This window comes from Ahaetulla prasina, chromosome 4, assembly GCF_028640845.1.
Source record: "Ahaetulla prasina isolate Xishuangbanna chromosome 4, ASM2864084v1, whole genome shotgun sequence".
Taxonomy (NCBI): domain Eukaryota; kingdom Metazoa; phylum Chordata; class Lepidosauria; order Squamata; family Colubridae; genus Ahaetulla; species Ahaetulla prasina.
Genome location: NC_080542.1, coordinates 40,329,782 through 40,344,535, shown reverse-complemented (window position 1 = coordinate 40,344,535; position 14,754 = coordinate 40,329,782). Strand labels below are relative to the sequence as shown.

The following is a 14,754-nucleotide window of genomic DNA, read 5'->3' as shown; positions in this document are numbered from 1 at the left end:
CAATTCTCTGGATTCACAATGCATAAAATAACCCCAGTGGCTGCTTTGCATAATGCACCTGTTCTAACCCTGATCATAGAACTGGGAAGCAGCAAAAAAAAAAAAAAACTATGTGAGATACCTTGAGGCTTGAAAAGAAGTCATTAGTACAAGGACACCCATAACAAGTAGTTAAAGCCTCCTTTTTTATTCATTGATATTAGAATAACAAAAAGGCCCAAATAGTTATTAATCCAGATTTTTTTTGTGCTTCCCCTCCCCAATTCCTTCTATTTAGAAGTATCTCTTTGTTACAATCTGAATGCATATTAATTTAACCAAAGTAAGGATAATTGAAATGTTGGCTGGACTTATGGGAATTACAGTGCAGCATATCTGGAGGGCATTATTATTAGGGAAAGCAACCTTAATACAGTCTTATATTCTCTCGTCTCCTTGGTGCATTCTTAAATTTATCAGAATTCATTTCAGCTTCTTGGGGAAAATATTGCATATGAACCCAGCATAGCCTGGGTTCATATGCAATATACTGCATCACAAACTAGCCAATCGTCTTTTTATGTTAACAAACTTGGTCTGAATGACAAATTCATGGTTTAGTGCAATGTTTCTCAATCTTGGAAAATTCAAAATGTATGGACTTTAATTCCCAGATTGTTCAGTTATTCAGTTCTAGGATTAAAGTCCGCAAATCTTAAAGTTGCTAAGGCTGAGGAAGCACTAATTTAGTGGACTGACAAAATCAGATTAACAGATTAACTACCTGACTAAAACTTCTATTAAGTCTTTAATAATAAGTTGATATAATTGCTCTTTGATAACCTAAATGGATCATTCAACATAAGAGGAAAAACAAAGGCTTGCAAAATTTTCTAATGGTGTTTGTGGAGAAGTGTGATTCAGAGAACACAAATGTAAACCAGGCATATTATGGCTTTTATATGATTCTGTTGTTTTCTTTTAAACTGCTCAGAGATCTGCAACTGAGAGTACTGAAAATTTATAGTTAAATAAACAAATAAAAACAAAATAAGTACTGTGGGTGGCGTAGAGTATAAGTTGGCTGTTTCTGTTATTGGATATAAATTGAGTTCTGAAAAAATGAATGGGAATATCCAGGGCCTCTTGTGGCTCAACAGACTAAGCAGTCTGTTATTAACACAGCTGCTTGCAATTACTGCAAGTTCAAGTCCCACCAGGCCCAAGGTTGACTCAGCCTTCCATCCTTTATAAGGTAGGTAAAATGAGGACCCAGATTGTTGGGGGCAATAAAAGTTGACTTTGTATATAATATACAAATGGATAAAGACTATTGCTTAACACAATGTAAGCCGCCCTGAGTCTTCGGAGAAGGGCAGGATATAAATTCAAATTAAAAAAAAAAAGGAGAGCAAGGATGCCTGACATTCTGACCTTTATATGATCTAAGGATTGTTAGTGCAACATGCCAGGATTCTATGAGCAGTCAAGGGGGAAACCAGATTCACTTAATGACCACATGATGATACACTTAAAAACTGTGACAAAAAGGTCATAAAATGGAGCAAAAGTAATTTAACTACCTTGCTTAGCAACATAAATTTTAGGCTGAATTGTGGTCGTAAGTCAAGAATCTGTATATGTGAAAAACACTAAACAAAACCTATTCTGAACTTCTAATTTACAATTTAATTGCTTTGAAAAGCTTGTTATTTATTTCTAGTCACTCAGCCATTCAAGAGTCTAGTCCCGTAATGGCAAACCTATGGCACGCATGCCAGAAGTGGCGTGCAGCGCCCTTTCTGTGGGCACACGAACTGTTGCTCTAGTTCAGCTCTGACACGCAAGTGTGTGCAACTCCCGCTGGCCAGCTGGTCTTCGGATCTCTGCTGCGCATATGCTGGGGGCTGGGCGCATACATGGGGCTGTGTGTGCATACGTGGGGTGTGGGGCACGTGTGTGCGGCTGTATGCATGGGGCGGGGCAGGGGGCCACATGTCCATGCAGGAGGCCATGTGTGCATGTGCAGGGGACAGGGTGCATGCGCAGGGGCAACACACACATTCCATTTTGGGGGTTCGTCCACTTTAGGCACTCGGTCCAGAAAAGGTTAGCCAACACTGGTCTAGTCAGATATGCAACATATTGCAATGAGAATAGTTTGCACATCTGACTAGTTACAGATTTAGTTCTATTTATAATAAAACTATTATTTTCAATTCTGAATGATCATTGGCATTTCCGTCTGGATCTCCAAATGACTTGATCACTTTTTCTGCACTCTTTCCTCACGTTTTCACATTATCGCTTTGTATAACCTAGTGGAAAAACATTTTTCTATAGGTCAGATTCATTGATAATATTGCATGGTTTCCATACAACTCTTCTCTGGTGGTTTCATTATCACCATTCTCTGGGGTACAGCATGAACTATAAAATCCAACTTTCAAACACATCCACAGTCAAGAAAGCATCCATTCATGCTTGTGGCATAATTTTAGTCCTTTGGTTGATCATTTAAGTCCACATTTTACCCTTCACAAATGTATTTTAACCATTTTTCCATGATGAGAATAGACTTCATTCAGGTCTATTACATCTTTCCTCTTAATTTCACAAGTCACATAACGTATCTATTTTTATTTCACACATTTGCTAATTCACATTCTTTTTCATTTATTCCCCAAGTTTTAAATCTCAATTTTTCATAAAGGAAACCATCAGATGGGCCTATAGACCTTGGCCTCTTAACGCCATCCTAGCTTTGATCAATCAAGGGTTTTGCACAAGGCTTTTTAATAATAGAGGCTAGCAGACTTGGTTACACTTATGCCATTTGCAATACTCTCTGCTAAAAGAGTGGGCACTGGTATTTCCTGTTGTTGTTTTTTGTCAATATGCCATCAATGCAACAGAGCCACATTTTAGCCCAAGAATGCTCATGCTGGAGTCCCTAATTTAGAAACTTACTGGCAAATCAATATATATACACACACAAATTCAGGAGACATCAAATCCAATTCTCCCCCCTCCCCCCTCCCACTCTCACATACTATTTTCTTCTTCATGGCCAGTATTCTATTTATTAGGCAGAGTGAAGTAGTCAATCATTTTCAGTATCATAAACAGGAAGCAAACGGTTAGCTTTATTATTAGAGATGTTTATAGGATTTTTCTGCCTCAGGGCCCCCAAGACCTACCTTGGATGCTATTCAAAGCTGATCATAATACCCAGTAAAATTCAAGTTACTTTTTAAACTAGAGGTAAAATCTTAGGTCCCTCTCTCTGTCTCTAAATACAACTCTAATGATGGTAAAATAATATAACCATTTACTCACTTCCTTTTCAGTACAAAATCAGCAGCTTTCTTTAGACTAATGTTATAGAAGCAAGTCTATTTCAGGCAACCAAATGTCTTGGGTCAGTGCTCAGTTAGAACTGATGGCTTTGATGTGACATCTCTCCGCAGATTAAAAAAAAAGTTATCTTGAAGGAAGTTTGATAAGTCTTTCCCACCTAGTAAACTAAATTTGCCTCTCTTACCCTCTCAGTTAAATATCCTTAAATCTTTGGTATCTAAAATAGACAGCTAACATCAAAAATGTCATAAAAAAAGCACAACAAAGAATGTTCTTTCTGCGCCAACTCAGTAAGCTCAGACTGCCCAAGGAGCTGCTGTTACAGTTCTATAGAGGAAATATTGAGTCTCTCATCTGCACCTCTATAACTATCTGGTTTGGTTCTGGAACCCAACAAGACAGACACAGACTTCAGAGGATAACTAGAACTGCAAAAAAACCAACAACAATTGCTACCAATCTGCCTTCCATTGAGGACCTGTATATTACATGAGTCAAAAAGAGGGCTGGAAAATATTTACAGACACCTCACATCCTGGACAACTTCTACCCTCAAAACGACACTATAGAGCACTGCACACCAGAACAACTAGACATAAGAGCAGTTTTTTCCCAAACGCCATCACTCTGCTAAACAAATAATTCCTTCAACACTGTCAAACTATTTACTAAGTCTGCACTACTATTAATCTTCTCATCATTCCTATCACCCTTCTCCTTCCACTTATGACTGTATGATTGTAACTTTGTTGCTTCTATCCTTATGATTTATATTGATATTGTTTCCTGATTGCTCATTTGTATCCTATGACTACCATTAAGTGTTGTACCTTAGAATTCTTAATGATCTTTTCTTTTATGTACACTGAGAGTCCGCCGCCTTCGACAGGACCTGTGTTTAACTCATAGAATCATCTATTGCAATGTCCTTCCTGTTGAAGACTACTTCAGCTTCAATCACAACAATACAAGAGCAAACAATAGATTTAAACTCAATGTTAACCGTTTCAATCTTGATTGCAGAAAATATGACTTCTGTAACAGAGTTATTAATACTTGGAACACACTACCTGACTCTGTGGTTTCTTCTCAAAATCCCCAAAGCTTTAACCAAAAACTCTCTACTATTGGCCTCACCCCATTCCTAAGAGGCGTGCATAAAAGCACAAACGTTTCCTTTGTTGTTTCATTTCATTATATCCAGTTAATATAGTTATTACATACTTATGCTCATATATATGCTTATATATTATATAGTTATTTTCATGCTTATGCTTATATATACTGTTATGACAAAATAAATAAAAAATAAAAAAATAAAAAAAATAAAGAGTATATGTACCAAGACAAATTCCTTCTGTGTCCAATCACACTTGGCCAATAAAAATTCTATTCTATTCTATTCTATTCTATTCTATTCTATCATGTTCCAGAGATTGATTCCTGCTCATTCATAGTCTTTCAGTGTTTTTGGTTCACACATGGTAGTCAGCCACAATGTACTTCTTTCTTTTGAATCCACCCACTATGACTTATTCAGCAAAACATACTTTAAAATAAACCATGGTTAAATAGTGTGAGCCCAATTTATATATTTTTAAATTATATTCATGAATGTTATTCCAGGAGAACCTTGCTGATCTAATCAACACAACAGAATATATTTTTAAGGCAGAAACGGGGATGTTCCTTGATTTGTTAACCATCTGTCTGATGGAAGTTAAATCTTTCATCCATGCAGACCAGGTTTTATAATAGTGAAGCATGCTGGGACATCTAGTTCTGCAGTATTGCATTTTCTCTAACTTTTACCTGCCCTTAAAATGTGCTCACTTAGATCATGTCTTTACAGGTTCAGAGAGCCACTTCAGTTCTCCTGCTTTTGCTGCTGTGCTCCTTTGCCGGGGCCAAACGAGCCATGCCAGACTGTTGCCGACAAAAAAGCTGTTCATGCCGCATCTTTGATCTCCTCCATGGGATGGGCAACCATGCCGCCGGCATCCTGACCATCGGCAAGCGTAGCAGTGCCATGACCACCAAGGGCTTCCAGAACCGCCTCTACCGCCTTTTGCATGGCTCAGAAAACCAGGCTGCTGGGATTCTCACAATGGGCAAGAGAGCGACTGGGCTCCCCTTGCCCCTCAGCAAGAATGCACCCAGCACCTCCCAGATGATGCCCACCCGATACGTTGCAGAGCCTGACCCCGTCATGGGCTGCCTGATTCCCCAGAAGACCAGTGCCGTAAATCCCATTTACTAAGAAATCACAAATAAGGAAATCCTTTTCAAGAGTTTGCACAAGTCCTTCCTGCTTTCTCTCATCACTGCTGTTGGTTGCTATTTTACACCAGCCAGGTGCTAGGTGCTGCCCAAAGATAGCAGCGGTGCAGTTTGTTCATTTTGTAAATAGCTCTTTCATTTATCTGTCACCACATTCTCTTCCAAATAAAGCCTCTTGTGTTTAATAACTGCTTTGTCCAAAGATCTGTGTGAATTCAACTCAGAATGCTTGATGGATCAAGCAACAATCCATCTCAACCAGCTTTCTATTTCTCAAACTCTTTTATACAGAAAGCAGGATATACAAGACTAGAACTCGTTTTTCTTTTCTGCTGCTCAGAGCCACAACACCTCTGAATAGGAAAGCTCAGATTGCCTAGTTTGTTTTCCAATACTGAGAGATATATTGCCTCCAATTGCCTATAAAGCTACCAAATAAACCTTCATCAAGCCAAACATCCAGGCAGTATTTCCTTAACATTTTCCTTGTCAATCACAAATGTTAACCCAGCATAAGTGACCACCCCAATATCTACCAGACCTGGTTCATGCTAAGGTTGTTTAAGCTATTTTAAAAAGGCAAATTCCACAGAGAGCCAAATTCTCTGTGTTCCCAAACTGTTTGAGCTCTGGTGATCTAGCTCTACAATAACTGCTTCTGCCTGTCTTAGACTGCCTGAGACCAGGAGATCTGTTGCTTTTTTATGATTTCATGGGGTTGGCAGCTGGTGGCAGCCAGAGGGCAGTGTTGGCAAAGAAAGCTTGGCTAACTCCAAATGTCTTTGTGTGCTAGATTCTTTTGTGTGCTGACAGATGTTTGATTGACCATCTCAGCAGTCTGATCTGGAATTTATAATTCAAACTAAGTATGAAATCTTTGTGGTTAATACAAAGTTGGTTCAAGAACACTTTTCTTATTTGGGGCTTCTTTGTTGTGCAGAATCCTAGCCCAAATGAAGCTAATTTTGATGTAATCTAAATAGTTCCACTTAGAATCATAGAATAGCAGAATAGAAAGTTAATTCTTTTTTCATCTTCTTCACTTTTTACAAATTGAGCAGTAGTTGGTTTCTAGCCAACAGTTCAAGCCAACAACATCTTCTGCGTAGACGTAGATGCCAGGCACCATAATCCCCAGATTCATTAGGGCAAGCAGTCAATTATATTGCTGTTGAATTGAGCTATTGACAATATGATGCCGTATTGGCATGGGATTCTTGACCAATTTGATAAGAGTCTTTTGGGCTAATTTAATGAAGGGAGGGTAGGAAACCCAAACCCAGTGGGATAGAGAGGGATGCAAATAATTGAAAAAGACACATTTGGAGTAGGAAATCCTCTAAATGGTCAGTTTTGAGTTTTCCTAAAGGAAAATCAGCTTTGGGTTAAAAAGTGATTGTGTTTAAGCTGGGTTTAGGCTTCAGCATTCAGTGAGGCCCTCCTTATGTAGCATAAACTTATCACAAAGTCTGAATTTTCACACAACAAATAAAACCAAAATATTGTGGCATGGATATGTAACATATAACATGCCATATATAAACATGTGTAACATACTGAGTTCTAGACTCCAATTTCAGAAAAAGAAAAGAGAAACATTTCTTAGTGGTAGCACAATTTTGGCTGTGAAAATTCAGCACCAAAACTTATCCTTCTGTTTTTCTAAAATGGCAAGTAAAAATGGGACCTAACTTACATTTTTGATTGGTGATGGTTGAGTATGGTTGTGAATCTGATCATAGAACAAATAGGTCACACATAAACCTAAAAAGTATATTGTCACAACATGAAGTTTAACTACTTTTTTCCCCAGTGTGTGAATTCAGACTCTTGTTTTAATTTATCTTGAAAGGATTAATTCAGTAAACAGGTTAAGTCTACCATAGTCAATCGGTCCATTGTTGCACATGTTGTCTCTTATTTCTACTTTATCTTAACACTTTCTGTGTTTTTTCCAAGAAAGAAAAAATCTTCTCGATTCATGCCCGCTCTTTTTAGTTGCGAGTCAAGGCCATTCGGCCCAAGGTGTTTCTACGTTGTTTGCACTCTGTGCACTGAACTAAGCGCTTGAGATGCCGCTCGTGGGAACCCGCGCGAGGTAGAGCAGGCGCTGAAATCTGGGCGGGATCCCTCTGGATCCCTCCCCAGCCCTGTCGTCCGCGCCAGCCCGCTAATTGCACGGCTGGGATTAGAAGGGAGGGAAATGACAGCCGGGAGGGAGGGAGGGAGGCGGTGAGCTCTTAGGCAGCTGTTTCTCCTCGCCGTTCCCCTCGCGCAGCTCAGTCGGGACATAGCGCGTCCCCCCGCCCCATCTTGCGCTCTTCTCCACGGCTGCACTTGGACTCTCGCCGCTGGGCAGCGGACCCCGCGGCTGCAGCGGGACGCCGATGGTGGTGTCTCCGCCGCGATGCCGGTGATGAAAGGTTTGCTAGCCCCACAGAATACCTTCTTGGACAACATCGCCAACAGGTTCGATGGGACACGTAAGTGACCTCTGGAACTTCCCTTCACTGGGAAGAGAGCTCGTCGGCCAGGGTTGGAGGGTTGGCGGGAGATCTGCGACACCGCCCTGGTCCCTCGCGAAGTTCACTGGAGGTACCGGGGCAAACTCTTGGGTTTCTGGTTCCCTTCCTTTCCTCCGCACCCTGACAGCTTTTTCTACTTTCTCTCGCCGACGCGCCATCCCTACACTTGGTTGGAAAGTTAAAACTCAACTTGAGAAGAAGGAGACATGCAGGTGGGGATGCGAGGCCACCTCACCTGAAGATTCCCCCTCTCCCCGTCTCTTTGAGCGCGTGGAGGAAAGAGATTTTTGGGATGGGGGGGATGTACGAGGTATGTGCCCAACCAACCACAGGGACAATGACGGGCTCTCCGTGCCGTTTCTTTCCGCGCCTCCCGTCCCGCTTTGTGCGCCGTCTCTTTCTGCGCCCGTTTCCCCACCCCGATTCCCCGCTCCCGAGTTAACAAAGAACCGATAAACCCTCTTTGTCTTTACCCGAGCGGCAACCTGAGACACTCTCTCCTGTCCCTCCCCTGTTCATCCCGGGAAAAGGTCGATATTTTCGGGGGCGGGTATGCCTCAGCAGCTGTAGGAAAAATTCCATACTGGCCCCCAGTTTTGGCTGTTCAGATGAACTGATGAACTCCTTCCTTTGGCTTTTTTAGGAGCTATTTACCTGCGCTCTTCTTTAAACTAGGCTTGTTTAGATGTGTGAAAGGAGGTCGAAGAAATGGTAAAAAGTCTTTTTTTAGACAAGCCTAGTTTGGGGAGGGGAGAGCAAATGTTTTAATCTTCTTTTTCCCACTCTGCGAGGAATCGCTCCAAATCTGTCTTTCAATATAGCAGTTGAACCACTGGCTAACTTCCAAAATTCACCCTAAAAAGGGAGCTGGGTGTATTCGGTCCAAAGTGGGATAAGCCATCTTATTGAATTTGGGATGGAGTGAGGGATTCTGCCCCAAAATGTTGATCTGAGGCCACTCCCACTCTTTTCAAATCCAGGAAATCTGTAGAGGAGAATGCCTCTGAGTATGTGCAAAGTAGCTTCTCTTTCCTGTAGGAAATGATGGAATGAAAGATGATGTCTCTCGACTCCCCAGTTAAAAATATTTTCCCCCTCTTTCCCCCTTCCCCACTGTCATTGCAATATGTTGGGATGGAGGGAAGGTGTGTGTGTGGGGGGGAAACAGACTGATCCCTTCTCCTCTTTTTGATAAAGCACCTGGCACATAGGTTGTGAAACCACAGCCCAAAGTTGCAGAGGGAAGGGCAATCTGTCAATGAGGGAGCACGAGTTGCACACATCATTTGTTTTAAGAACTTTTCAACTTGCTATTCTGTAATTTTCGACTCTAAAGAACTTTTTGTTCTTTGAATTCCTAGAGACTCTGATTTGGAGTTTCCAGGTGTCGTTAAGAGTATCAATATCTGTATCTAAACTGTGTCTCATTTCACACTATAGTATTGCTGCACAATTCCTGCTAAAAGAAAGTGGCATAATGAGGATGCAGTAAGATATTATTAGATTTTGGTTTAATAGTCTTCTGGGATGTTATGTGTCAGATGGTGATGGACATTTTATTCACTTATTTTCATTACTGGGGTAAGGCAGTTTTGCTACATAGAGGAAAGTTTGCTGCTTCTTTTGCTGACTGGGAGCAAACGAGACTAGCCTTGATCAGCCTTTGCCTTGAGACATAGGTTGCTTTGAGGGACAATGCCAAGACCACAATAAGCCACCAATATCTTGGCTGCAATACTGTAATGCCATCGAAACAGAATATGGTAAATCCCATTCAGTGGAAGCATCAGGAGATTTCCCCCCCCTCCCCCAAATAATATAATTTCAGAAGGGGCAATGGATTTAACTTACAAGAAAGTAGTTGGGCTGGACTTACTAGTTTATGGATGGAGTATTGAAAGATTGGGTTTTGCTTTTTTTTAAAAAAAAGTTGATTGATAGAAAGATCCTCCCTCCTTCCTGCCCTCCTTCTTACTGATGGATGCATTTTTATTTTTTATTTATTTATATCCTGTGTTTATTTTTTTTATAAATAACTCAAGATGCTAAACATATCCAACACACCTCCCTCCTCCTAGTTTCCCCATAACAACAACCCTATAAGTAAGGAGGACTGGAATAAGAGAGAGAGAGAGAGAGAGAGAGAGAGAGAGAGAGAGAGTAACTGGCCCAAAGTCACCCTCCTGGCTTTCATACTAATGCAAGACTTGAACTCATGATCTCCTGCTTTCTAGCTTGGTGCCTTAAGCACCAGACCAAATTGGCATTCTATCAAATAGTGCTATCTTGATATTAGTATCAAATATTGGCAGGAATGGATAAATGGAAAAAGAAGATCTATCAATGGAAATCACATGTTCTTGAAATCCCTCTTCCACTGAGAAATATGATTGCCACTTGTTTTCCTGTCCTCGGTGGGACTAGTAAAGATGCACAGAATCCACAGATCAGGAACTGCCATCAGTCCATGAAAATCTGAACCCCTTTTTTCTGATTCCAGATTGTCTAACCATTACATGATTCTAGCTTTCAGGAAAAGTTAACTAATGGAACTTTCCAGAAATGTTGTATGTTAGTTAAAAGGCTGATTATGCATTCCAAAACCTCGGACTTCACTTACAAATACTTGGTACGTGAATTAAAGGTAGGAAATGGTACATGATACATGTTATATAGGATCTTTGGCATGAAACTGCTTTCTCTTCCAGCACAGTATAATTAAACCACCGTATATTTATTTATATATGATTGCATCCATGCAATTCCTATCGGACACTGTTTCTGTGTCAGCCTCAGTCTTCCAGTCCATGATTCAGTACATTATTATTTCTTTTTAGAAAAATACTTTTAATGATGATAAATGCACTAAACTTCTTTTTCCTTTTAGTCTAAATAAGAATTATAAAATGCAATGGAACTCAATGGAACTCTTAAGTGTGTATATGCTTACTTGATTAGATTATACTGACAAAGTTCTTTTACAATTCTGAAGATCCAAGTTTAAATACCAGTGAACTCTTTGGGCTACCCATATCTTCTGTCTCCATCTCTAGGGATTATCTCTCTGAAAAGGAAAACTAAATTTTTAAATTATTGTCCACAGTGCGAAGATTACAGTTCACACTATTGTCATTAGAATTGTATCATTAGAATTTAGACTTTCAATCTCTTAATAAATATGTTGGTCCTTGTTTTAGGCCAACATATTGGGTTACAACTCTGTATCATATTCCTTGCATGCCATCTAGTGGTGATCCAGATTTTTGTAGTCCAGATATAGTAAACCTACTTTAAGATGTCTTTAGCAACTAGAGTATGAACCCTTTATATACCAGCACTTCTGGAATCAGCAGTGGAAAGAACCTAGCAGGCTCTCGTTGAATAGTTTTCCAGTTTCTTTTTCTCACTCTAAGTTTTCTAGATTTTATTTTCCAGGCAGTCCAGTCACTGTATTTTTTTCTCCCTTTTCTCCTGCAAATCTATATCCAAAGTGATAAATCATTGACTTCAATTAGTTTATTGTACTTGAACTCAAAGCCAAGAACATGTTTACATGGAAAGGCTCAGTTAGATCAATGTATATGAAGTTTCATTTAACTGAAACAACTTACCAGGGCTCCATCCTTAAAAATGGTCTGGAGAATTATACCTCCACTACTAGGTAAATAAGTAAGCTTCTTATTCCATATGTGGTATAAGTAGTAACATATCCAGGCCATACGGAGTCTTTGCAGGGGGAGGAAGTATAAATCAATAGCACTTTGCCTATATGCAAAGCTCATTTTTATTCATATTCATTAGCAATAACAGTCATTTCTCTGTATTTCAAGTAAACATGAGGAATTATTAGACAATACCTGAGAAGCAAAGGCCGGTTTTACCCTAAAATTAAACTTAAAAAAAACCCCCAAGGTATAAAAATGTAAGGATTGAAACTATGTCACATGAAAGGTCTGCCTCATTATTCTAGATAAATTTGGGGGTGTGTGTGTAGTAAATAAACTTAATTTTACATGTTCTATAAACATGTTCTTTTCTTATTTTATACCCATACATTCCTAGTTTCGGACATTGGTTTAAATTAAGTATAAGTTCATCTCTTTTTTTCTCCCTTTCTTTCAACCTGCTTTGCCTAGGTAGAAAGATGGGAATAGAAAAGAAAGGTGTAGTAATCATGCATGGTTTAAAAGAAATAACTAAAATGGCATATTGTGGTTAGAGGATTTTCACTTAAGAGGATTCTGATGGTGTGGATTGGGCTGGGGTGTGAGGGAAGGATTTAAATGCTTTCAAAAAGATCAATGAAAACTAATTCAGCATTTTATTATGGAGACTAACTTGGAAATGCTTCTTTAAGCAAAGGTATCTGGATACCATCAATCCTAACCCCAAATCCTGCATTTTATCATAATCCATCTCTTTGTTCTTCATTAAACCCATAATAATCTGATGCAAATATGTGAAAAAGAGGTATTATAATTAAATTTTGTAGAAGAACATGCACATTATGATAATATACCTAGAACTGGGCACAGATATTTGGTCAAAAATGCCCTGTACAATTAGGGAAAATCAGAAGACATATAACAATGTGCAATTTTCACAAATATTTAGAATATTTCATTGTATAAGAGTATAAATGAAGAGTGTCTGACTGGACTGCACTGTAATGGTTTCTATTTGTAAGCTCCTTCACTATCTAGTTTTCACATTCTTTTGGCTACCAAAAGAACCTGGATTCCTATCAACTAAAAAAATGAGAGCAAATATACATAAAGTTTTGATTAAGCTGTAGGAATAGGAGCTAGAAGATCCAGATTCTAATCCATTTTGGCTATGGAAGCTGACCTTCAGTGACTCTGTCTCAGTTCAACTTGGTTATTATGGAAAGGTAGGACAAAGTGTCTTGAGTTCCCAAACAAAAGCCAGAATATTAAATTTTTAAAAATGCAAATATGGTCTCGTAGCTTGGACAGTTCCTAAATGCACTTTGAAAGGTTATTGTGTGCCTTCTTGCCTTATGGTGCAAGAAAAGGTACCTGTGTACTCAAATATGCTCACTTTATGTCTTGTATTTTCGTATGACTTTTGTATTTGAAAATGGGTTCAGACAAGTATGGGAATAAAAGCTCCGGCAGAGATCTAAGGAAATATCTTTTCATGATTAGGAACACAGAAATCAATAATGAAGAATAATGCTGGTGAGTATAAAATATTTGCCATCATATATCTAAGATTAGGAGAGAGAACTTCTTGGTTATATAAGTGAGATAAGGTTAGTCCTAAACTTTGGAACTAAGCCAGGAATCTTGTATTTCTGTTTAGATTATGAAAAGGCTAAGGTTTAATGAATCAGAGTAAAGGTAGAGTAAGACTCTTCGTTCCTATATTCAATGCACACATTTTGGTTAAAGCAGAACATGATGGAATGGTTAAATTGTTAAACTGGCTGTTCACATGCACTGTAATTGGGAGGCTCTTTTAAGGATCATGCATGGCTGCTGCATATTGAGGGATTAATATTCGTTTCACAGAGTCTGTGAAATTCATTCATCCTGAGGCTCAATTGCTTAGGATTTTCAATTCACGAATTTTATTCCCTCCAACGTGAATGGCTGTTGTTGGATTATCTCCCATCACAGAAATGCCATGTCCTCATGACCTAACAAGTGTTACACTGGTATCTAAATATTTGACTCCTGTTTTTGTCAAGTTCCCTCTGTCTCAGTTTGTCCATTAGAACCATATGGATCTTAAAAAGAGATGCAAAGTAAATAAATACAATACTGGATCTGAGTTATCAAAGTTGGAAAAACAAGTATAAAAACAAAAACATCCAGATTCCACAAAGCTCTTCATCACACAGAATGGAAAGATTTCAGAACCATAGAAGTATAAGCATGGAGAAGGGAGCTATTGCTCATACATTTGACCAAAGATTTTGCATTTCGTGACAAAACATCACTCCATTCTGCCCTCTGATGCCATTGCTGAAGCTTAGCAGATCAAGTCCTCTAGTGGGGAGATTATCTGAAAAGGGTAATAACTCAGCCTTAGGGTATTTACTTGCATGCAAAATGTTCCTGGTTCAAACCATGGTCTTTCCAGACATATCTGGAAAATATTTGTTCTAAGACACTGAAGTTGCCATAAACCTGTGCAAACATAATTATCTCACTTGTACATTATTACTTAGCTGGGTTCTGTATAATATTTACTTCCATTTTTTTAAATCTAGAACAGTATTTTTCAACCTTGGCAACTTGAATATTTGTAGACTTCAATTCAGCCAGCAAGTTGGGAGGAGAGAATTCTGGGAGTTGAAGTCCGCACATCTTTAAGTTGCCAAGGTTGAAAACACTGACCTACAGCAAGGGCCTCACCCAGAGCACAGCATCACCAATAGTAAACTAGCTTCTGCTTGAGGAACTTTAGCATGAGCCTATCATCCCTTTCTTCAACTATGACCATATAGTTGACCTGCTTCCTAGTATTTAACTGATATCCATACTTATAACTTGAATATATGAGGTTATCCTTCCTCTTTGTGACGTGATTATCTTTCATGTATTTGAAGAAAAATCATGTTTTCCTTTAATCTTCTATTCTC

At 39.1% G+C, this 14,754-nt stretch overlaps 2 protein-coding genes across 2 annotated transcripts in view; both read left to right on the top strand.

Annotated features, from left to right (window-relative positions):
• The first annotated feature begins 5,204 nt into the window (after positions 1 to 5,204).
• HCRT (hypocretin neuropeptide precursor) lies at positions 5,205 to 5,666 on the top strand. Its single transcript, XM_058183996.1, has one exon. The coding sequence runs from the start codon at positions 5,258 to 5,260 to the stop codon at positions 5,597 to 5,599; it is 342 nt and encodes a 113-aa protein (XP_058039979.1). The 5' UTR covers positions 5,205 to 5,257; the 3' UTR covers positions 5,600 to 5,666.
• Positions 5,667 to 8,026: 2,360 nt separating this feature from the next.
• KCNH4 (potassium voltage-gated channel subfamily H member 4) overlaps positions 8,027 to 14,754 on the top strand; it is a 62,028-nt gene continuing 55,300 nt past the window's right edge. Inside the window, exon 1 of the mRNA XM_058181768.1 lies at positions 8,027 to 8,102. Coding sequence (XP_058037751.1) covers positions 8,027 to 8,102 — 76 coding nt within the window. The remainder of the gene's footprint in view (positions 8,103 to 14,754) is intronic.

What these genes read in the sequence shown, in the direction of transcription:
- HCRT (XM_058183996.1), top strand. Translation starts at nt 5,258, where the DNA reads ATGCCAGACTGTTGCCGACAAAAAAGCTGTTCATGCCGCATCTTTGAT.